Source organism: Cadophora gregata (assembly GCF_030347475.1).
Source record: "Cadophora gregata isolate MNR1 chromosome Unknown scaffold_4, whole genome shotgun sequence".
Classification (NCBI taxonomy): domain Eukaryota; kingdom Fungi; phylum Ascomycota; class Leotiomycetes; order Helotiales; family Ploettnerulaceae; genus Cadophora; species Cadophora gregata.
In genome coordinates this window covers 589,358-610,247 of record NW_026695927.1, presented here as the reverse complement: position 1 = coordinate 610,247, position 20,890 = coordinate 589,358, and the positions used below count along the sequence as shown (strand labels likewise).

Sequence of the window (20,890 nt, the reverse complement as noted above, 5' to 3'; positions counted from 1 at the left end):
GATGTCCCGATTCGAGATCGGTGAAGAACAGAAGTACCGTTCGGTCTGACTCAGATACCACTGGCCAGGATCTACACAAGCTAGTAGGGGAGTGCAGCATTCCTTAGGTAAAGAGGATCTCAAAACTCAGGACACTGTTCGCTGTGGCTTCTTGGATCATCCATTTTCGGCGTTGTCAATTATTGGTCCCTCCCAATATTGGCACTTATTTCGAGGTGTTCTCCGAACATTGAAATTTTGACCAGTGATTCGGACTGGCTCATGGTCTTCTGCTGAATGCTGATCGTTCTCGTGGAACTCTCTCATCAGGAATCTTCTTAGGCCAGTTCCTCGCAATATCGATGGCATCTCTGGGCGCGAGGAATTCGAGCATAAGAAATATGAGATAGTCAATGACTACGCAAAGACAGAAAAGCTTTCCGGCCCATATTCCACAACCATAGTACCGTTTCAATCGGTCAATCAGTGCAAAACTTTGCACTCCAGCCCGTCCTCTTGTTGCGCTCCAGCTTGCAGCATCGGCAGCGTCATAGCCATAGAAGTCTGCTTCGCTCAGAATTCCAGATATTCCATCATACACCCTTTCCGTTCGTTCTGCCACATCGGTCCAGGAATACATCATCTTCACCTGATCGTGAAACTTCTCTGTTCTGACTTTATTCGCTCGCATTGAAGCAATGGCCTTCCCAGTTGCAGCAACTAAATCGTCCTCTTCTGGCTTTGCAAAAACTGTCATATGAGCAGGAAGGACTTCCGGGATCCCTCCCACTTGTGTACAAACGACATATAATCCGCAGCTCGCGGCTTCCACAATGACTGTCCCGAAAGCTTCTGTCAAGCTTGGGTGCAGATATATGTGACCCCGAACCATGACATCTCGAACCTCCTCGTGCCTGACAGGACCCAACATCTCTACTCGGTCCTGCAACACGTTTCTTTCAATCATCTGTTCCAAATCTATAGCCTTTGGGCCTGAGCCAGCAATCACAAAGCGCACATTTGGATGACTGGCAAGTATTCTTGGAATCGCTGCGACCAAAAGATCCGTCCCTTTATTATAGAAAAGTCGCGATATAACCACTATCGTAATCACATCATGAGGCCCGAGGTGCTGAGGCACAGGTACGAGTTGAGTATTGAAGTCGGATGGGTATGAGGGATGATGAAGAGGACGAAAGTTTTCGGCGACGACTGCATTTGGAATGACGGATACCATGAGAGGATCGAGGGAGGCTCGTAAGACAGTGTTCTCCTTGCTAAAGATGGTCAGTACGGTCAACTTAAGCATAATGATTTACAGACCATGTATGGCTGACACAAATGACGTGGTCTACATCGCTGAGGATGAATTTGAGAAGCTTGTTGGTGAGGATACTGGCTGCATCTGCGAATCCGAACAACGAATGATCCGTGAACACCGTCCTCAAGCCCATTGTCCTTGCATGCAGAATCGCTTCATGGCATAGACTGCTCAAACTCGCGTGTCCATGTACAATCTCAATCTGCTCTCGAATAACGATATTCCGGAAGACTGGAAAGAAGGAGAAAACAGTTGGAAAAGTCGTGGCCCGGTAGATAACGAAGAAGGGAACATAGTAAACTTTGAGGCCATTTGTCAGGTATCGCACTCCCGTCCGCCCCTCATACGCGTGAGTGATCACTACTACTTTATGTCCCCGGTCAATCAGCTTCGTAGAGAGCTGATAGATGTGACTTTCAACTCCTCCTGGTTGGGGAAAGAAGTTGTCGCTGACCATGGCAATATTGTACGGCATTGTTGCGGTTTGACAGACAGCTGGCACTGTCGCAGATGGTGAGATTATAGAGAGCTTTGCATAGTTGATTATTCGGAGTACCAATAGCTCCAGATCCTTCTGTCGTCGGTAGGCTGCACAGAGTGTATTGGGCTTGATGTAAAGGAGACATCATAGCTCTCTCGCGAAAAGGCATAATGGCAATTCAACATCAGGGGGCTTCTTATCGCTTATCGGAGCTCTCAGGAACAACAAACTTCCTTGGAGCTGACTTGCCCAGCCTCAGCCCAGCGCCGCGCAACCTTGCCCAGGAATTTACACAGCACTGCCAACTAATTCAACGACGACGACTGTCGCCACAATCCTCTCTACGCTCATTACACAGGCAGGCACAGCCTTCAGCGCGAATCTCGATGACTTGTTCCTAACCCTTTCACTTCAACACTCTCTCACTTACGACTCGAACGATATACTATCACAGGCTATAGGATAATGCCTTCCCCATATCTCACCCAGCTTCGCAAATGGATGCTCGAATCTCCACCAGTTGAATGGGGCATCAATCAGTTGCGGGAACTGCTCATCGGTGCTCTGAGACAAGGCTCTATACCGCAACATGTGGCCTTTGTTATGGACGGAAATAGACGATTCGCAAGAAGTCATAAGATAGAGACGGTGGAGGGGCATAATCTAGGATTCGAGGCTCTAGCTAAGGCAGGTGGTTCTTGAACTTGGAAACCCGACAGACGGCTGACTTACTTGGATTAGATCTTAGAAGTCTGCTACAAATCCGGAGTCAAGGTCGTTACGGTTTATGCATTCAGTATCGAGAATTTCAAGCGCTCGAAATACGAGGTTGATGCTCTGATGGACATGGCAAAGATCAAACTCTCACAGCTTTCCCAACATGGGGAATTGCTTGACAGATACGGTGCCAGTGTGAGAGTATTGGGAAATAGGGACCTACTTCGGCCAGATGTCCTGCAGGTAATTGATAAAGCGGTGGATATGACAAAGAACAATGGAACGTGAGTTTGCACAGAAAATTATATTGAATATGTCTGACAGAACTAGGTGTGCTCTCAATATCTGTTTCCCATACACATCTCGAGACGAGATCACTTCGGCTATCAAGTCAACAGTCGAGGACTACTCAAAACCTCTACCAGCACACGCAAGACCGTTTTCTCAGACGAGAATTACACAAAAGATCCGGTCAAGGAACCTGAGCACCTCACCCCTTCGCTCAAGTTCACCTTCATCCGATATCGATGATTCCGTTTCTTCAACTACCACGTTGTATCCAGAATCTCCACCGAGCGATAGCAGAGATCATCTATATCCGGACCCAGAGGCTATCACCTCCGAGACGATAGGAGATCACATGTTCACAGCCAAGGATCCTCCTTTGGATATGTTGATCAGGACGAGTGGGGTTAAAAGACTCAGTGATTTCATGCTATGGCAGTGCCATGAAGACACAGAAATTGTGTTTTTGGATTGTCTATGGCCGGAGTTCGATCTTTGGCAGTTTCTCCCTGTCTTGGTCGAGTATCAGTGGAACCAGAAGCACGTAGAAGACAGGAAGATAAAAATAAGGTAGGGCTCGAAGTCAGGAGCCTGGTGCTTGCTTGGAGTCTTGGGCGGAGTTTGCAGCGATTCGTGAAGGGTCTTTCACATGTTTTGTAAGAATTTAGAAGAATCTGATTGTACAGCTTTAAGTACAACACATCAGGTGCAAGATCCGTCCGAATCTGTAAATCCCAACTTCTAACATTGACTATTGAGAAATACGTAATTTGGGTCCTGAAATTTTCACAGTAACTATGATGCTTGCTTCCGGCCTGTGCAGCTTGCGAGTAAAGTACTGCTTATTCTCTGATTGAATACCTTGTGGTGAGAATGTGTCTCGGCTGGGCTGGCTCACCAGGCTCTGGTCTGGTGGAGTGCGGCACTCGCGGCCGCTTCAGCGGAGCAGCGGGTCAACTTTTTTGTTGCGCAGCCTTGTCTGCATTGTAAATCCCTGGCATCCCAGTCTCGAGCACCATTCAGCCGCTGTTTGAAGCTCAACTTGCGGCAATGGCTTCACAAATGTATTCACGATATGTTCCTCCGTCCAGGAAGAGTGTTCCGGCAGTACGAGAAGTCTCTGCACCAATTCTGGACCGGCCAGATCCTGAACCTTCTCATCCAGCCCCGCCAAAAACTCGACAGGATGCTTCCTCTACGTACGCGCGATATGTTCCTCCCTCAAAAAACAAATCAAAGCCGACATCTACTCCTGCAAAATCTCCTACAAACAGCTCTTCGCCATCTGTTGCAAAGCGGAAACGGGAAAACGAGACTGAACTGTTGGAAGTGTTAAATCCAGTCAAGAAGGAGAAGAAGGAGACGAAGGCTGTGACTGTCAATGGCACGCAGAGTACGGCACATGTTGATGATGGGCAGACTGAACAAATGGAGCAGAAGGTTGGGAGGTCAAGCTTAGAGACGGATAAGCTTGTGGCAGATGGGATTAGATCCAAGGAGAAGAACGTAGCGATGAAAAAAGACTCAAAGGAGAAGAAAGTCTCGAAGTCTTCTGCGGAGACCAAAAAACCAACAGAATATGAGGCATTAGAACAGACCGCTAGCGGATATGCTGCGCCGAAACAGTCTAAACAGAAAAAGAAGAAGCGTCGGGATGAAGAAGAACAATCTGCAAATGGCGTTGACGGGAATGCTGAGGACTTGCGGCACAATAAACTGATGGAGAAGCGGCAAAAATCTTTAAGGAAGGCAGAGAAGCTTGCAAAGTCCCAGGAACTCCCTGACGAAGAAGATATACTCATGCCAGATGTCCCAATTCAAGTCCACGACCTTGGCCCTCTTCCTCAACCTGAGCCTGTTCCGGAGCTGCCATCTCTTCCAATATCAGCCTCGCTTCCCAAATGGCTTGCATCTCCTATAAGAGTCTCGCCTACTGCTACCGCTAAGTTTGAGGAAATTGGGATTCCAGAGGATGTTACCAAAGTTCTTCATCAGAAAGGCTATATCCAGGCTTTTGCTGTGCAAGCGGCAGTCCTGCCACTACTTCTACCCGGGGAAAACGTTGACCCTGGAGATGTCCTTGTTTCAGCAGCTACTGGTTCTGGTAAAACGTTGTCATATGTGTTACCCATGGTTGAGGACCTTAGTCGGTACTCGACACGGGGCCTACGAGGTCTCATTGTGATGCCAACAAGAGAGCTTGTCACACAAGCTCACCAGGTTTCGGAAATATGCGCTTCGGCATTTGCTCGAGGAGATGGATATACCCATCGAGTTAAGATTGGAACAGCCGTAGGGAATGAGACAATAGAGGTCGAGCGGCGAAACATCATGGGTGATCACTTGGTCTATGATACCGAGCGATATGATGCGGAGATGAAGGAAGCAAATATTCCGTGGAAGTCGATTGAAGTCGAATCAAGGGTCTTCGGCCGAGAACAGTCTCGGTCGAAAATTCGAGGTGATGTTGTCAAGTCCTGGCCCCAGGTCGACATTCTCATTTGCACTCCTGGAAGACTGGTGGACCACCTCAAATCCACTCCCGGATTCTCGATCTCGCATTTACAATGGCTCGTGGTCGATGAAGCAGACAAGCTGCTGGATCAGAGCTTTCAGCAGTGGCTACCTACAGTCATGGCTGGAATTAGACAAAAGCAAGCTGTCAGGAAAGTCATTCTCAGCGCTACAATGACTAGGGATGTGGGCAAGCTGAACCAATTGAAGCTCATTCGGCCAAAACTGGTCGTTTTGGATGGTACAGGCCATGATGAGAATGAGACGAGCGGTACTGGTCACGTTCTTCCGTCATTGTTGATGGAGTCTAGTGTCAAGGTTGACGATGAAACTGTCAAACCGTTGTACCTCATGGAACTCATGAAACGCGAGAAGGTTATTTCTCCAACAGAAGCCTCTTCAGATGAGGATCACTCCTCCTCGGAATCAGACTCAGATTCGGACTCCTCAGACTCAGACTCGTCTAATTCCGATGAAGAAGGCTCATCAGATGCAAGCCCGGCCGTTCCCAGCAGAGAGATCTCGGATAAGGTCGCTACGGACTCGCCTCACGGTGTCTTGATATTCACCAAGTCTAATGAATCCGCTGTCAGATTGGGCCGCTTATTGGCTCTTATCTCACCATCATTGTCCTCGTCTATCCGAACCCTGACCGCAACAACACCACGAGCTTCCCGGGAACGTACCATCACATCCTTTACCTCTGGCAAGATCTCTATAATTGTGGCCAGTGACCTCGCCTCTCGTGGTCTAGATCTTCCAAACCTAGCACATGTGATAAATTACGATGTTCCCAGTAGCATCGAAAGTTATGTTCACCGGATTGGACGAACCGCAAGAGCTGGCAAGAAAGGAAATGCATGGACTCTATTCACAGCTACTGAAGGAAGATGGTTCTGGAACGAGATTGGGAGGTCTGAGAGCATTGAACGAGCAAATGGCTCAAAGATAGGTAGGCTGACTATCAAAGAGGATGCCTTTGCTTCACTGCGGCCAAGGTATGAGGAAGCATTGGAGACTCTAGGAAAGGAAGCTTCGAGCTCGAAAGCTGCAAAGACATAGTTCGAGAATAAATACACCCTTCCTTGAGCACAACGTCCAGATTTCCCAGAATAATATATTAACAACATGTTTCGATGTGTTTCTTCTCGCTTGTGGAGCCAAAAGTAGGCGGGCTTCATTAACCCGAAAGACTTGGCAAGAGTTATTCCACCACTCACCTATCAATTGACTCCAGTTTCCAAGACTTCTGTAACTGAATCGATTTCGAGGTATAAGACATCTGGGATCCATATGAGGATGTTCTTGCTATTCTTACTTGAACCCATCAGCTCTCATACAAATTCAAAATGTCTCTTGAAACATACTCTCAGCAACTAGTCTCCACACTTTCCAAAGTGGGACTTGCACCAGGCTCAATACCTCTCATTCCAAGCACCTTCAAACTCTCCACAATACTAGGTATAAAGTTCGGTGATAGACCCGTGACATACGGAGAGATATTCAGGGTTAGCGAATGTAAAGTTGCACCCACGATATCGTTCGCACCTGAGGTACGTAAACAAGCTACAGCCAAAGACTCTATCCAAAGTCCACCAATCTAAGTCAAGATCAGGAAGACAAAGATGCATCCACAAGTTACACTCTCCTGCTAGTTGATCCCGATGCGCCAACACCAGAAGAGCCCAAATTCGCTTTCTGGAGACATTGGGTTGTTTCAGGCCTTGAACCATCAAAAGTTGTGCCAGGCTCCGTTGCTACCGAACAAGCTGTGGCTTCAAAGGCGCCGTTAACTGAGTATCTGGGCCCTGGACCAAAGGATGAGTTAGTGAACATCTTTCTCTACTTCTCGAAGAACACCAAAATGCTCACATTGGAATTTTAGCTCCACGCCTCATCGCTACCTCTTCCTACTCTTTCGAGAGCCAGCAGGTGGCCTGTCGCTCTCAAAGGCAGATGTAGGAGGTGAAGAATTTGTTGATCGTCGATCATTCAAAGCTGCAGAGTGGGTAGCAAAGCATGGCTTGGAACTTGTATCTGTGAACTGGATGTTGGGTGCCGGAGACGGATGGAGCGGTGTTGCGCCTGGTCAAGCGAAGGAATTATAAGCAACGGGTAGACAGAAGCTATCAGGTATTTCATAATTCTTCATTGCTATAGACAGATATGCTGATACATATATATACAGTTAGATAAACCTCGCTCCAAACAAACATCATCATAATAATCATTTCCTCATCTCATCTCATCAGTAAGCCCCCTTAGCACCAGGAAACTTCTTGAATTGCGAGTTATCGATCCTCTCCAGCTGAGGACAACCCAACTGCGCAAAAACAGGAGCAAGCGCACTGTTCAACTGAGCCAGCGGCTTTGTAACACTAGAGAACAACCCCTTCAGAATATCCGGAGCAGCCTGCTGCGCAAATTGATACGCAAAGCACATAGCGTTGTTTCCTTGGGCGAGGTTCTGCGAATTGTACACACCGCCTGTGACATCTACGAGGTCCACACCGGCAAAGGAGTTGACTTTGCCTACATTGCCGCCAACGCTCAAGAACTGCGGATATTGCAGAGCTGCAGCCACAAGATCCGAGTTGAAGAAGGGAATCGTGTATTCATCGCCAATAGCACGCTTATACCAGTTATCAGGTATCTTCTCATACCCCTCAGTCCATTTGAAGTTCCCTTGCTGTCCAGTGATAGCGAAGAAGGACTTCAGGACATCGCCATTTAAATACCCGTCTGGATATTCGGCGGATTTGTTCGACATGAAGCGGTAGATGAAGGTGTAGGCTGCGGGTTGGACGGCTACGCCTGTGAATGGGCCGTTGAAGAAGAATGGGTTCTGTTCGATCGATTGCTGGAAGCGCTTTGCGCGGAAGGGTGTCAAGCTCATCAGATCGTAGCCGCGAGGACCTTGGGGCTGGCGGAACATTTCTTCGAATTGAGACATGATGAGTTTGTAGTCGTTTCCGCTGCTGAGGTCAGAACATTGGCTAAGTGTATGTGGAGGTATGACTTACTATTGGTACAGATCTGGTCGTGAAGGACTGGCATCGGATTCATATTTATTGTGGGATCCAGAGATTCCTTGAGGTGTGCCTAGGAGTCCAACTGAGCCTAGCAAGCCAGCAGGTGGTGGTCCTCCAATCGACCAGGACGTGAGATCACCATCAAAGATGGCTCCATATATGGCGAGGAAAGCTCCAAGATCGAGCCCCATTCCAAAGACTACTCTATGTCAGTATATTCCTAGAAAATCTGCGCCAAGGATATCAAACTAACCGTCATAAGTCCCTTGGATGAACTGCGAGATGGTAGCAATCCCATTATGCGGGATATAATTATGATTCGCCATTGCATTCAGACCAGGACAAGGTCCACGCAAATCATTCTTTCCCGGAGGAACAAACTTGTGAGCTCCCTGATTGCTCACATACTGCTGAGCGGCATTGAAACCAGGAGCACGAGATACGAAGTCCCGTTTTGTGCTGGCTTCAACCTGGAGGGAAATCCGGGCGAGTTCTCGCTTCTCATCTTCGTTGACGGGGAGATTGAAGATGTGGGCTGGGAATGCAATGACTTGAGAGACTTGCAATGCCAATGTGGCTAGGCATATTGAGTACTTCATGGTAGAAACTGGTCTTGAATGAAGGCCTAGAGAGAAGAGAATTCGGATTTATTGACTTTCGGATTAGGAAATGATGTTTCAATATTGAAGATAGTGGGTTCTCTTCACGTCTTCATATATTTGAGTGGGGTTATTTCAACGTTGAACAAGTCTTGACTGTTCTGGAGGATGCCCTCACCAGTAGCTGTATACGCTATCCAGTGGCATTTCCTTGACCTGCCATCAACAGTCTAGAAGTTCCCCTCCACTTGCGTAATTTACTAGACTTCAGCATCTGGAAATGCTCACATGCCCTCATGGGACAAGAAACACACCTCGGCCTGACATGTTGCTGACAAGTGAAGCATTGTCATTGCTCAAGAACCTGACGCTATTATGGCATTCGTTCGTTGCGCCTCCTCAGAAGAAGCACAGAACCTACGGAGGGGGCTTTTTGTGGCGTGAAGCCACTGGCGATGTGGCGCGGGAAACAAGATGTCCTCGACGTTAAGCTAACTACCCCGCCAACCTGGGGTAAAAACTACGCTTGAAAGGTGTCTGGACCTGCTACTTTGAGCGTTGTGGCTTTTACAATCCATTTGAATGGATGGATGCCCATGACGTCTCCACACCCTGCCTCGGCTTCGATGAATTATGAGGGAGGGGACTTGGTACTCGTATTTGTATTTTCATTTTTTTGGTGGGTTCGTCATGACCTAACAGGAACGAGAGAAGTTGAATCGCGGGGTCAGACATATATGTACTCCTAGTCGTCTGAAATCGGATGAACGGATTCAAATTAAGCAAGCCGAGTCATTTCTGTGTCGGCACCCATTCTTTGAGACGGTCACCCACCTATCCCAGGAAGTCTTGAGAGAGTTTTGGACGACGTGCCTCCAGAGCAAAAGCACTTGTTGTCTCCTTACTGGTAAATAGCAAAGAAGGAAGCCTCTGGTCTGCCTTCGCTCCCAATATTACATACATGCTTGTGTGCTAAGGTTCTGCTGTTAAGAGCGCGGGATTTGAAGGAGCCGACATGTACACACCAGACCCTTTCAAGGCTGTTGAGAGCATGTAGGCTAGCTTCGTACTGCAATATGAGACTGGTGAATTTGTCTAATAAACTTTCATGGGAGAGGCGATGAGATTCAGCAATCATTGCCTAAAAAGTACAAGTAGGCTTTGAGAACTGCTCTTTCAGAGCAGCACATACATGTAAAATTAGAGGGAAAAAGTAAACAAACAGTAGAAGTGCGAACGATAGGCAGGTATCCCAGGTAGAGATTTCGCCGTGTGAGATTTACACCATCTGTCTTCACAGGAGAGCAATCTGTATGCTCTCTTAAAGCCAAGTGAACAACCCAATTGCGCTAGGTCATAGAGCATGTTCGATTTCCTCATTACCGCTCACCAGATCTTGGAACTCGCTTTTAGCGAATACGATCAAGAGAAATGTAATCTTAAAAATATTATCTCGTGCTAGTATTGCACGTGGGGGGTTATGTGTATAATATCTCATGTTAGATAAACGATGTCGTAGATCAACTCTGCAAGTCTTCCTCCTCCGCGATTGACCAACTAAAGTGTGCTGGCTGACGGAGAGGGTGAAGATGAGAGTAGTAGGCCAGGCCACAATGCCACTAACAGATAACAGAACTAGAGCACACATCACCCTTTGTAGCCGTCGTTGTGAAGTAAGTTGGAGATAAGTCTCCAAAAAGCCTGTAAGACCTAGAAAGGACGTCTCGGGGTTCGGGTAGTAAATTATTTTCTGGCATCGATATATTCATAGACGAATGTAGATTTAACAGTGCGGAAAGGAGTTTATGAATTGAAGAAAACTTTGGTTGTAGGTTTACCGGGTTAATTTTGGAACAATCCGTCTTCTAGATCTGGTTTGCGTCAGCGCGGCAACTTTCCCTTTACCTGACGTGACTTTCCAAAGTCAAACCCAAACAGGATCCATGCTATGGACGTCTACATCGACCAGGCTGCCTGATCTTACTTTACAATTCACAAATATCATTATCACTTCCGAGGAGCCGCAGAAAGGCTGTCACGTCATCAAACACGAGTATTACGGTTTTATGGTAAAAAAAACATTGCATTGGCAAATGTTACATCTGGTGTACACGGCAATGGGAAAGCCAAATGATTCCTTCGCTAAGATTCAAGGCCGATCATGTTTGAACGCCGTACGCCAGTGATCCAAGGACTTTTGCTTGTGACCCATACCCACATCCCTTCCATGCGAGACAAACGAAACCCTTTTCTGCTGCTCTCCAAGTCTGAACAGGCTATCCAACTCCCCTGACTGTCTAGCCACCGTAGCCGCGTCCAGCTTTGGTGCTTCCAGTTTGTTCTCCCTTTCGATAACACGGATCGCCCAAAGTAACGTCATGAGTGTTTCCACACTCGCCGAATCCCTGGTCTCAAGACGACTCGCATCTACAGTGGAAAGACAGTCACGGAGCTGCTGTTCAGACGCTAACCGCATTACTACCATCGTCGCATCCGAAAGTGGACGCGCCAAATGGGGGTTGCAGGCTAGCAGTCTTCTCAGCAAGCGAATCCGAAGACTGAATCTCGGGCGCAGGCTGGTCGTCGTGGTTGAGGAATTCGTCGAAGTGGCTGTCTTCAAAGACGCCGTCGTTGTTGTGAGCCAAATTATCGAAGTAATGATCGAACTGGTTGGCGGCAGGTAGGACCCGGTTGTTAAGGAGGTCAAGATCTGATTCAGAGGTTGAAGGAAGGTCCAAATAGCTTTCGTACCCACATTGATCATGAGCGTTATTGCTAAAATGTGAGATATCGAAGCCGTTGAGGTCGAATCCATCCAGGGCCTGGGCTCTTCCGACTGACACGGCAGGTCGCACAACATCGCGGCAGGATGTTGTGTCAAGTCGGAAGAATTGGCGTTGGAAGTGGAATCGACGACAGGCCCCATCTCTGGGGATAGAGAGGCGGGGTTGACGGTTTGGACTACTTGAGGATCGACAAGAGATTGTGTCCTGATTGGCTGGGGGTCAGCGTCTCTTGGACCGAAGAGATTTTGTGAGAAGGTGATGGATGGTCTAGGTGTTTGGCGTAGTTGCTCGGAGGCTCCTGGAGATGAGGCAACTGACGATGAATGAAAGGCATTCATACCGCCGCTCATTTGTTCCAATTGGCGCTCAAGGAGGGCATTCTTTGCCTCGGCGTCAGCCAATCGTCTCATGAGGTCTTGGTTTGTTTGTTCGACGGCGAGCTTCTGTGCCTCGAGAGCCTCTACCTCCTGACGTTTGCGCTCCCTTGATGATTGAGCTGCCCGGCGGTTGCGCAGGACTCTCTCAACTCGGCGTTGCTCCTTTTCATCTTCAGTCTTGGCACGTTTCCTAGAAAGCGGGTTAGCCGATTGATCCACGATGGTGAACTGCTTGTCGAGTATGTACCTAGGCGGGAGATTTGTCTTTGGCTCTGGAAGTTGTTGGCCCCAAGACTTTCTCTTCTTGACTGGCTTCTTCTCTGGCGCTGGAGTTCCAGCCATGCTTTCACCATTCATCGATCCGCCGAACATGCTCTCATCATCGAATGACTGGGGAGTCATGACCTCGGATGGATCCATGGTGTCGTTTGGGTGGAACAGAGAAGGATATGCGGTGTTTGGTGTTGAGACAAAGCTGTCGGCGAGGCTGTCGGCTGGTGAATGCTCGAACTTGATGTGTGGTGAGCCCGACATCGTGTTGATTATGGATGGCAATGTTGATAGTTGTTGGTTTCAGCGACTGCGGATGTGATCGCTGGTTGCTGGGCGTTGGCTTGAATGATGGACACTGGGGGAGGAGAGTGTTCGGGGTGAGGCCAGGATGCGGTACTAGTTGTACGGGATGACCTCGCCCATAGTGAACTGGAAAGGTGGCCTCTTTCGGGAGCAGATGAGTCAAAGGAACAGGCTGCCGTTTGGATGTGATGGGTCCAATGAGAGAAGGGGAGAGAGGAAGAGAGGGGCGGAGGAGGAGGAGGAATGCCTGGTGGTGGTGGTTTGTGTGAGAGATGCTTCGTGGTCGAGGTGGGAGGAGATCTGGCTTTATGTTAAGGACACGTTTAGGCGAGAGCTGACTGGAGCGGGAGGCCCAGCCAGACGCCTTCCTTCTTCGAGTTAGCGCTCACGCAATGCGGCGCCCCCTTCGCCTCTTCCTCCTCCTCCGAGTCCTCCCTGCTAAATTTATCCGGAGGGAAGTTGCCAAACGAGTTTGATCACCCCTCAGCACGGGGCCTGCAAGGAGATAGGGGCAGGGGAACAAGGCACGACGGGGCCGGGAAAAAGGAGTTCGACCAATATACGGATTTTTCCATATTATAAGTATTTATTATCCCTTGAGTCCCCTATGAGTACCCCGTACCGTACAGTACCCCTTGGTGCTGCTGGAGAGAAACTCTGTATGACCTTGTGACAGCGCGAGATGAGCGCAGCAACATTGCCATTGGCGGAAAAGACCTGATATCGTGCAATGTGAGGCACTCGAGATCGCCGTGCCTTGCCTTGCAGTGATAGTGTTACTTCCCAGGTGCTGGAAAGTAAAGGTAAACACTCCTGAGGAGCAAGGAGCACAGCAAGGAGGACCTGCCTCCGAGAAGAGACGAGTCAATAGTAATAATAACGAGTTCTTGTCTGATACAGCACCAAAGTTTCCTCGAAGCTTCACCAGTGCCACCACATCTATGGAGTGCCTAGGTAGGCAAGGTAGGCTTTTTCGGCTTTCTCGCTGTTTGTACGAAAGTACCTTTCGTACCAAGTACCTCCATTCCCGGTGGAGAGACTCGTACTGAACTTACACGAATCATACGAGCTCATACGAATCATACTCGTACGGACTCCACGCCGCTCGATGGATATGAAATGAAATGAAATGAAATGAACCTGAAACTCAACATTCCATTCTTATTGTTCCTTGATTCGATTAGATTCGATTCACTTGTTCCATGTTCCACCCGCCTTCCCTTCCCTCCCGGAACGGCGGGTCCGGCTGGAACATGGAAGAGCCACAGCGTGCAGAGGAGCGTGCGGCGCTGCAAGGTCCGTCCAGAATCCAGAATCCAGAGGGCCAAAGGGGGACAGCCACGGTCACGGGCACGGGCATGCCAGGGCCGAAACGAATCGAATGATAAGGCAAGGCGATAACTGACCTCCACAATCGAGTCTGTCAATGTCAAATTTGCACCTTTCCTGGTCTACACAGACGAGCAAAGCCTCATGTCAAGCATCACGAACTTCCCAAAGGTACAGTACGGTCAGTCGATATATACATGTACGGGTGGACTTGCACGTTCCAACAGGTGTCCCCAATTTGATGTTCAGAGAAGAGAGGAGGCTCCGGTCGGTTCACTTGTCTAGCGTCCTTTCGCGAGGCTGAAATATTTTTTCTAAACAATCCGACCGATGTTGAGCAAGTACATAGTCATGCACGAAACTAATAAAAACATAACATTCTCAAATCCCAACTTCAGAGCCGACCTGACAATCGCCCATTGAAGATCAGGTAGGATCACGCGCATCGCCAATTGTAGATAATCTCAGATTTGGCTCTTACGATTCTTCACCTACATTCACAATGGACCGAAGAGTTGGACTACTTGGGGGTGGGCAGCTGGGACAAATGCTCTGTGAAGCTGCCAATCCCCTGGGCATCTCAGTGACCATTCTGGACGCGGAGAACTCACCTGCGAAGCAAGTAAATGCGAAGGTCTCACATGTAAGTAGTGACTGGTATCAAAAGTGGCAGCCGCTGACAACCCCGCTTCAAAGGTGAATGGATCCTTCACCGACCCCGAAAAGATACGCGAACTAGCCAGGAAAGTAGACATACTTACTGTCGAAATTGAGCACGTCGACACTCATATACTAGAGGAGATCGCAGAGAAGGGTGTGGAGACTGTTGGAGAAGATGGCAAAAAGACAACGAGAAAGGTGGAGGTTCAGCCTAGCTGGAAGACGATTCGAACAATCCAGGACAAATACCTACAAAAAGACCACTTGACCAAGAACGGTATCCACACTGCGATCTCGAGAGCTGTTGGGTCGGGCGAGAAAGACTTGCAAGACTTTGGACGGGACTTTGGTTACCCTTTCATGTTGAAAGCCAGAAAAGACGCGTATGATGGACGAGGCAATTATCCTGTCAAGTCCGCCTCTGATATCAAGGAAGCCTTGACTGTATTGAAGAACCGAGACCTATACGCTGAGAAATGGGCCAACTTCAAGATGGAACTCGCGGTGATGGTCGTCAAGACAGAAGATGGCGTTTCTACTGAGGGAAAGGGTACCGTGGCTTATCCTGTTGTTGAGACAATACACGAGGATAGCATTTGCAAACTGGTATATGCTCCAGCTCGTGGAGTCTCTTCTTCGATACAGGATCAAGCCCAAGCACTAGCTCGGAAGGCAGTGGGAAGTTTGTGGGGAAAGGGTGTATTTGGTGTAGAATTGTTTCTTCTGGATGATGGTACGTCCTCCAATTCTATGAAAAGACGAAGTTCTGACCTATATAGATCGTCTGATTGTCAATGAAATCGCACCGTAAGTTCAAGCTTCTCTCTCAGCAGAGACGTACTCACATCTCCTAGTCGGCCACACAATTCAGGACATTACACAATTGAGGCATGCCCAACAATGTCCCAGTACAAATCTCAACTCCTCTCCATTCTCGGCATCTTCCCCGATACATCAAAGATCCCGACAATGTTCCCAGCAACAATCATGCTGAATATCCTCGGTGGAGCATCCAAAGGTGCCCACGAAGAGCTGGCGAAGAAGGCTGTGGCAATCCCAACAGCCTCTTTACATATGTACGGCAAGGAATCAAAACCAGCCAGAAAGATTGGACACATTACTGTCGTTGGAACATCCATGGCACAGGGTAAGTCTCCTATCACGCACCATCCCATCCGCCAGAGTCCTAACAAAACCAGCCGAGAAGGTCATCAACCCCCTCATCACCCTCACAGACTCCATCCGCGCTGAGCGAAAAGGTATTTCAACGCATTCAAAGTCTGTACCCCAACAACAACAATCCACCGACGACAACCAACCCCTAGTCGCCATAACAATGGGTTCCGACTCGGACCTACCCGTCCTCAAACCCGGCCTCGCCCTCCTCGCAACCTTCAACATCCCATACCACGTAACCATCACCTCCGCCCACCGCACACCCCACCGCATGACCGCCTTCGCCGAGTCCGCCGTCTCCAAAGGATTCAAAGTCATCATCGCCGCTGCAGGCGGAGCTGCCCATCTACCTGGCATGATCGCCGCAAGCACACCGCTACCTGTGATCGGCGTTCCCGTGAAGGGCAGCACGCTGGATGGGATGGATAGTTTGCTTAGTATTGTGCAGATGCCGAGGGGTGTGCCGGTGGCTACTGTTGCTATCAATAACTCTGTAAGCTTTCTTCTTGCCTCCCCATTCTCTACCTTTGTCATTCATAATCTTGAAGTTTCCATTTACCCATGTTAACAAACAACCCACAGATCAACGCCGCTCTTCTAGCAGCCCGTATACTCGCCACAAACGATGAGGTCCTCCGTGAGAAACTAGAGAAGTACGCAAGTGACATGGGTGAAGAAGTAGAGGGCAAGGCTGCAAAGCTGGAAGATGTTGGTTTCGAGAAGTATTAAGCGAGGTAGATTAGATGCCCTTCAAATCCAAAAAGGCTTTTGAGCAAGATTCCTTACGTTTTGAGAATCGATTGGAAGAACAGTGTGATTGTGTCAGATTGGCATTCATGCAGTGGGATTCTGCCCCATTTTGAAAATATTTAGAAGTGTGGAGTATTATGCCGCTCAGCATTTGATTACGAGTATCATGACTTTCTGAATTCAAGTACCATCTGTTCAATAATGTGATGCTCCCTTATCAACTAGAAAGGACTCCCAAATTCAATTTTTTCAATTCTATCATCATCAAAACACTATCCAACAACCATAAACCAACAACCCCCCTCCCTCCTTCTTCTAATCCCCGCCTGAATTTCATCTCATATCTTCCTCCCTCGCAGTATTTATTCGAGTTTCGAGGGAATTTCAAAGGACCAGAATGCTTTCTTTTGTTTCTATAATTCCTCCTTGCAAAATCTCCTCTTGGTGTGGGATCCTTCCATGCTCTATAAAGTGTGTCTTTGGAGGATGTGCATGTCTCTATTTCCGCTTGGGACTTACAGGAGTACTTTGAGGGAAAGGAATGGAAGAGATGAGCTTGGTATGTATTCGAGTGTATGTTGGAGGTTCATGATTCTCAACTTGCAAGTCAAAAATATCGTCAAGTGGTAGGCCAACATCGTCAATTACGCCAGAAGCTCTAATAGACTGGATATCCACCACACCGTCTCGAGCTTTTTCTGGAAGGCTGTCGTCCAAAACTACCATTCTCTCTTCGAACCATTGTACTCAAGGTACTCCCCCGATTTCGTATCCTTACTCCTCAACACCTTCAACATCCCCGCAATACTCTCCTCCTTCTCAAGCATCGCCATCGGACCACCCATATCCGTCTTCACCCACCCGGGATCAACCGCCAAAAACTTAACACCTCTCGCCTCCCATTGGCCCGCCTGATGAACAGTCAACATGTTCAGCGCAGCCTTCGAGATACAATAGATAGTAGCCTCCACGGTCTCCTTGCTAGCATTATATGACATCGAGCCTAGGCCAGAGGACATGTTCATGACGACAGATCCCTTCTGGAGATGCGGCGTCAGGACCTGCACCATGGTGGCTGGTCCCATGACGTTGACGTTGATGTGATTTGTCAAGGAGTCAGGTGTCATTGTCTCACTTGTCTGCTCGGGAGTCGTGTTGATGCCGGCATTGTTTAGCAGGAAGTCGACCTGTTTCTCGGCACCGAACGTCTTTGAGACATTCTCGGCAAACGTTTTGATGGATTCTTGGGAACTGGTGTCGCATTCTAGGATGTGGAGAGACGGGCTCTGGAGAGATTTAAGTGCAGAGATATCGTTTGAGAGGGATCGAACGGTAGCGATGACTGTATTTGATGGATCGGTGGTAAGCTGAGTGACGAATTCGAGGCCTAGGCCACGATTGGCACCGGTCACAATCCAGAATGGCATATTGACGGATTTAACAATGTTTGACAGATTTTACAAGTAAGATGAATTCAGTGAGAACTATCCCCAGGAAGAACAGCAGCAAGTCTGATTTTGTACGACCTTCCAACAAGAAAGTGTTTGTCAGCAAAACCCCACGATGACGCAGAGATTTCGAGGGGTTGTTAAGAATGCATCGTGGTGTTTCCCCCACTCTTGAATTCATTGGGTCCACTGGGTCCCGTCAATCGTTGACGCCTCTTTTGCTAGCAAGAGCAATACACAATGATATTTGGCAACCCCAAAGATATTTATTTGTTTTTCTCGGCTTTAGATTTCATAATTTGTTGATACTTCCTGTGAAGAATATAGATGTAAGCACTGTGCCAAGAGTAGTATATTTTGTCGTTTGTGGGAGCAGCAAAATTCCGAGCCATGATCCATCAAGTAGATATGGACGTGGAATATGTCCAAACTGCAGTAGCCATTGCGGTGGGACGCAGGGATTATATAGGAAAATTTTCAACTTGCTTCTACTGGACTACCAGCACCTCTACCAGTCTTTTCTCTCTAGAGACAGCACCAGGCAGTTACGAGTACTGAGATGTGCTCTTATTTTAGGGACAAAGTTGCTGAGTAAACGACACAGTAAAGATTCGTCCCTTCCATCCTCATATGGCACGTTTTGTTGATTCACTCAGACAGTGGAGTGACAGTGGAGTGACAGTGGAGGGTGAAATAGAAGCGAGTCTTGGCCCGCAAATCTGATGGCCAGCTTTCATGATTTCCGAAGATTTAGTGCACTTCTGATGCCTCTTTTGGTTGCTCAGGCCCGCTTTCAAGTACGCTGAAAATGTGCCATTCAAAGGTGAAAGGGATAGAGTAGGTAATAAAAACCACATCTCCATCACCGCGTTGTTGTTCAGAGCGTCCAGCAGGAAGTCACGTACACTATGACGGGCACGCTGTATGGTATCCGTGGATATAAGCTCCTTTCAACAATGATACCATGACAAAACCATAGAAAAGAAAAAACGAAGAAGAAGAAAAAAAGGCAGAACTTGGGCAACTTGAGCAGATTCACTGCCAGCAAGAGCTCGCCAATATTGCTTTTTGGACTCGCTTAATGGCTGTCAACACTCAACTCAACCAACCCCTTTTCAATAATAACCGAAGGAGAGCTGACGCCAGACAGAGAACATTCAAGATGGATTCAACTAGGTGAGCTGCAGATACGTAGTGTCAGGCACACAATGAGGTAGGAAAAGAGTGCTTTTCGGACCATCGCAGCTTATCTTTGGTCGAGCGATACCTTGACAACCTCGCAGTGTCTTTCCACACCGCGGCATACTCTGAATAATGGAAAGCAATGGAAAGTATTCCAGTTTTCCAGTCTGGTAATTTTAGATCTCAGGTCAAACATGAAGTGCTTACATGTTGGGGCTTATCTCTGTTGACAGCTCTCTATCTCCGAAGCCGGCCAGATCTTCTTTTTTTGAAATCTTTTTCATGCCACGACATCCATCGTGGGTCGTGGAGATTATTCTCATTGAAAAGCTCTTAGGGATTCAGCCAGCCAAGGACCGCTAATCCACTGTGCCTCGTGTGCCTACTTGGTTGGGGGTTAGCGCGCATTACATAGCCGATGACGCTAGAGAGTCGCCTTTTCCCCTTTTTCCCAACATGGCCGAGGTCATCCTTCCATCGCGTCATGCAACAACAACACCATCCTGGACTTCGTGGCTCTGGATCGGGAGTCCATACATCCATACAGCGCAACACTGCCCGGTGGGAACCCATTCGTCTGAAGCTCATAGTGTTATTGATTGACTATCGTCGGATCTTGCTCACCAAATTCGTCCGCCCCGTGCTCATTATTATTATTCGGCCTGAGGATGCCGGGCGGGTTCGTCCAAAGTTGGATTTTCCGGTAGTTCAGAACCTTCAGCGGCTCCTATCGCAACTAGTAGTACTAGGTAAAGCTCGCTGTTCGAGCCGCAGTTCAGCTTCGATAAATTAGAGTTCGCTGGGTACTCATGTAACTACTAGTTTAGGGACAAAAAATTTGGACCTTTCAGCTCTCATCTTGTCTCTTCTGGTGCATGTGTTGCGTCCCTGGTCTTCCTTCCCGTTTTCCTGTGATATTTCCAACTTTGGATTCCGTCTGCATCGTACCTCCATGCGACACGGTCATTTTTGCGTCAAGCGTGGTCTTCACATGGCAGTCATTCTCCTTGTCGAAGGAAGCGCCCCTGTATCAAAACTCGTTGATCTCAACCTGTAAGAACGGGAGGATGTCCCGTAAGACGTTAGCGATCTTCAAGCCCCCTCCCGCTTTTACCCCAAGCCCAGACAGGCATCGTGCGGGCGACGCCTTCAACCGGTCTTTTCTGTTCTTTGGTAGGCCAAAGTCGGAACGTTCTACGCGCTCGTCTGTTAAGGGCAATGGCGCAAAGTCTATTACCCCTAAAGGATTTCCTAGCTGAAGCTTCAGTTCCAAGGCATTGGCAAATTGCGGCATCCGTCACGCCTTGTGGACTTTTTCTGGCCTAAGGTCTGATCTTCATGGGCCTCGGGCCTCGCTGGCTTCCAGCTATTCCCCCCCTTTTGGCCTGAACATGATATCGACCAGCACTGATCAAGGAGCCGCGGTGTATTTGTGGATCTTTGAGCCTATGTATCGCCAGCCATGTGGCTCGAGGCGTCTCCCCGATGGCACATCCCAGCTGCTAGCAGGATAGCAGGAAATGAGCCCATCAATAGACTCCTTAATTTTCATATATGGTCGGAAGTTCCCCCTAAGGTTATCGCAGATCCTCCTTCCCCGCCTGATGTGATGCCGGGATCCTAACCTCAATTACTTTCTTTCACGTCTCTGAGTTTCCCTTTCACGTTCAACTCTTTG

The 20,890-nt window shown here is 48.3% G+C and overlaps 8 protein-coding genes across 8 annotated transcripts; 4 read left to right on the top strand and 4 right to left on the bottom strand.

Moving 5' to 3' along the window:
- Positions 1–259: 259 nt before the first annotated feature.
- Positions 260–1,775, bottom strand: GPI3 (Phosphatidylinositol N-acetylglucosaminyltransferase gpi3 subunit; the record flags this gene model as incomplete). Its single annotated transcript, XM_058503531.1, has 2 exons — positions 260–1,256; positions 1,303–1,775. 2 exons carry the CDS (start codon positions 1,773–1,775, stop codon positions 260–262), a joined length of 1,470 nt encoding a protein of 489 aa, XP_058360243.1.
- Positions 1,776–2,246: 471 nt separating this feature from the next.
- Positions 2,247–3,357, top strand: RER2 (cis-prenyltransferase; the record flags this gene model as incomplete). The annotated part of the gene is made up of 3 exons (XM_058503530.1): positions 2,247–2,468; positions 2,523–2,782; positions 2,829–3,357. The coding sequence occupies 3 exons, from the start codon at positions 2,247–2,249 to the stop codon at positions 3,355–3,357; spliced, it is 1,011 nt and encodes a 336-aa protein (XP_058360242.1).
- Positions 3,358–3,833: 476 nt separating this feature from the next.
- On the top strand, positions 3,834–6,359 carry DBP6 (ATP-dependent RNA helicase dbp6; the record flags this gene model as incomplete). The annotated part of the gene is made up of 1 exon (XM_058503529.1): positions 3,834–6,359. The coding sequence occupies one exon, from the start codon at positions 3,834–3,836 to the stop codon at positions 6,357–6,359; it is 2,526 nt and encodes an 841-aa protein (XP_058360241.1).
- A 287-nt stretch (positions 6,360–6,646) lies between these two features.
- Positions 6,647–7,405, top strand: ONS95_009961 (uncharacterized protein; the record flags this gene model as incomplete). Its single annotated transcript, XM_058503528.1, has 3 exons — positions 6,647–6,850; positions 6,913–7,121; positions 7,183–7,405. 3 exons carry the CDS (start codon positions 6,647–6,649, stop codon positions 7,403–7,405), a joined length of 636 nt encoding a protein of 211 aa, XP_058360240.1.
- A 38-nt stretch (positions 7,406–7,443) lies between these two features.
- Positions 7,444–10,371, bottom strand: ONS95_009960 (uncharacterized protein). Its single transcript, XM_058503527.1, has 3 exons — positions 8,583–10,371; positions 8,321–8,528; positions 7,444–8,272 (listed from the first exon to the last, which is right to left on the bottom strand). The coding sequence occupies exons 1-3, from the start codon at positions 8,926–8,928 to the stop codon at positions 7,546–7,548; spliced, it is 1,281 nt and encodes a 426-aa protein (XP_058360239.1). The 5' UTR covers positions 8,929–10,371; the 3' UTR covers positions 7,444–7,545.
- A 456-nt stretch (positions 10,372–10,827) lies between these two features.
- On the bottom strand, positions 10,828–13,114 carry ONS95_009959 (uncharacterized protein). Its single transcript, XM_058503526.1, has 2 exons — positions 12,339–13,114; positions 10,828–12,281 (listed from the first exon to the last, which is right to left on the bottom strand). Exons 1-2 carry the CDS (start codon positions 12,623–12,625, stop codon positions 11,078–11,080), a joined length of 1,491 nt encoding a protein of 496 aa, XP_058360238.1. The 5' UTR covers positions 12,626–13,114; the 3' UTR covers positions 10,828–11,077.
- Positions 13,115–14,498: 1,384 nt separating this feature from the next.
- Positions 14,499–16,561, top strand: ADE2 (phosphoribosylaminoimidazole carboxylase ade2; the record flags this gene model as incomplete). Its single annotated transcript, XM_058503525.1, has 6 exons — positions 14,499–14,639; positions 14,693–15,389; positions 15,436–15,463; positions 15,511–15,803; positions 15,856–16,325; positions 16,415–16,561. 6 exons carry the CDS (start codon positions 14,499–14,501, stop codon positions 16,559–16,561), a joined length of 1,776 nt encoding a protein of 591 aa, XP_058360237.1.
- Positions 16,562–16,766: 205 nt separating this feature from the next.
- Positions 16,767–18,284, bottom strand: ONS95_009957 (uncharacterized protein). The gene has a single exon (XM_058503524.1). The coding sequence runs from the start codon at positions 18,007–18,009 to the stop codon at positions 17,302–17,304; it is 708 nt and encodes a 235-aa protein (XP_058360236.1). The 5' UTR covers positions 18,010–18,284; the 3' UTR covers positions 16,767–17,301.
- Positions 18,285–20,890: the final 2,606 nt, after the last annotated feature.

Bases quoted from the DNA above. Each gene is read 5' to 3' on its own strand.
- ONS95_009960 (XM_058503527.1), bottom strand. From the start codon at position 8,928: ATGAAGTACTCAATATGCCTAGCCACATTGGCATTGCAAGTCTCTCAA. The intron at 8,529-8,582 runs GTTAGTTTGATA...GACATAGAGTAG, and splicing joins CATCCAAGGGACTTATGACG to TCTTTGGAATGGGGCTCGAT. The intron at 8,273-8,320 runs GTAAGTCATACC...TGACCTCAGCAG, and splicing joins CGACCAGATCTGTACCAATA to CGGAAACGACTACAAACTCA.
- ONS95_009959 (XM_058503526.1), bottom strand. From the start codon at position 12,625: ATGTCGGGCTCACCACACATCAAGTTCGAGCATTCACCAGCCGACAGC. The intron at 12,282-12,338 runs GTACATACTCGA...CCCGCTTTCTAG, and splicing joins AAGACAAATCTCCCGCCTAG to GAAACGTGCCAAGACTGAAG.
- ONS95_009957 (XM_058503524.1), bottom strand. From the start codon at position 18,009: ATGCCATTCTGGATTGTGACCGGTGCCAATCGTGGCCTAGGCCTCGAA.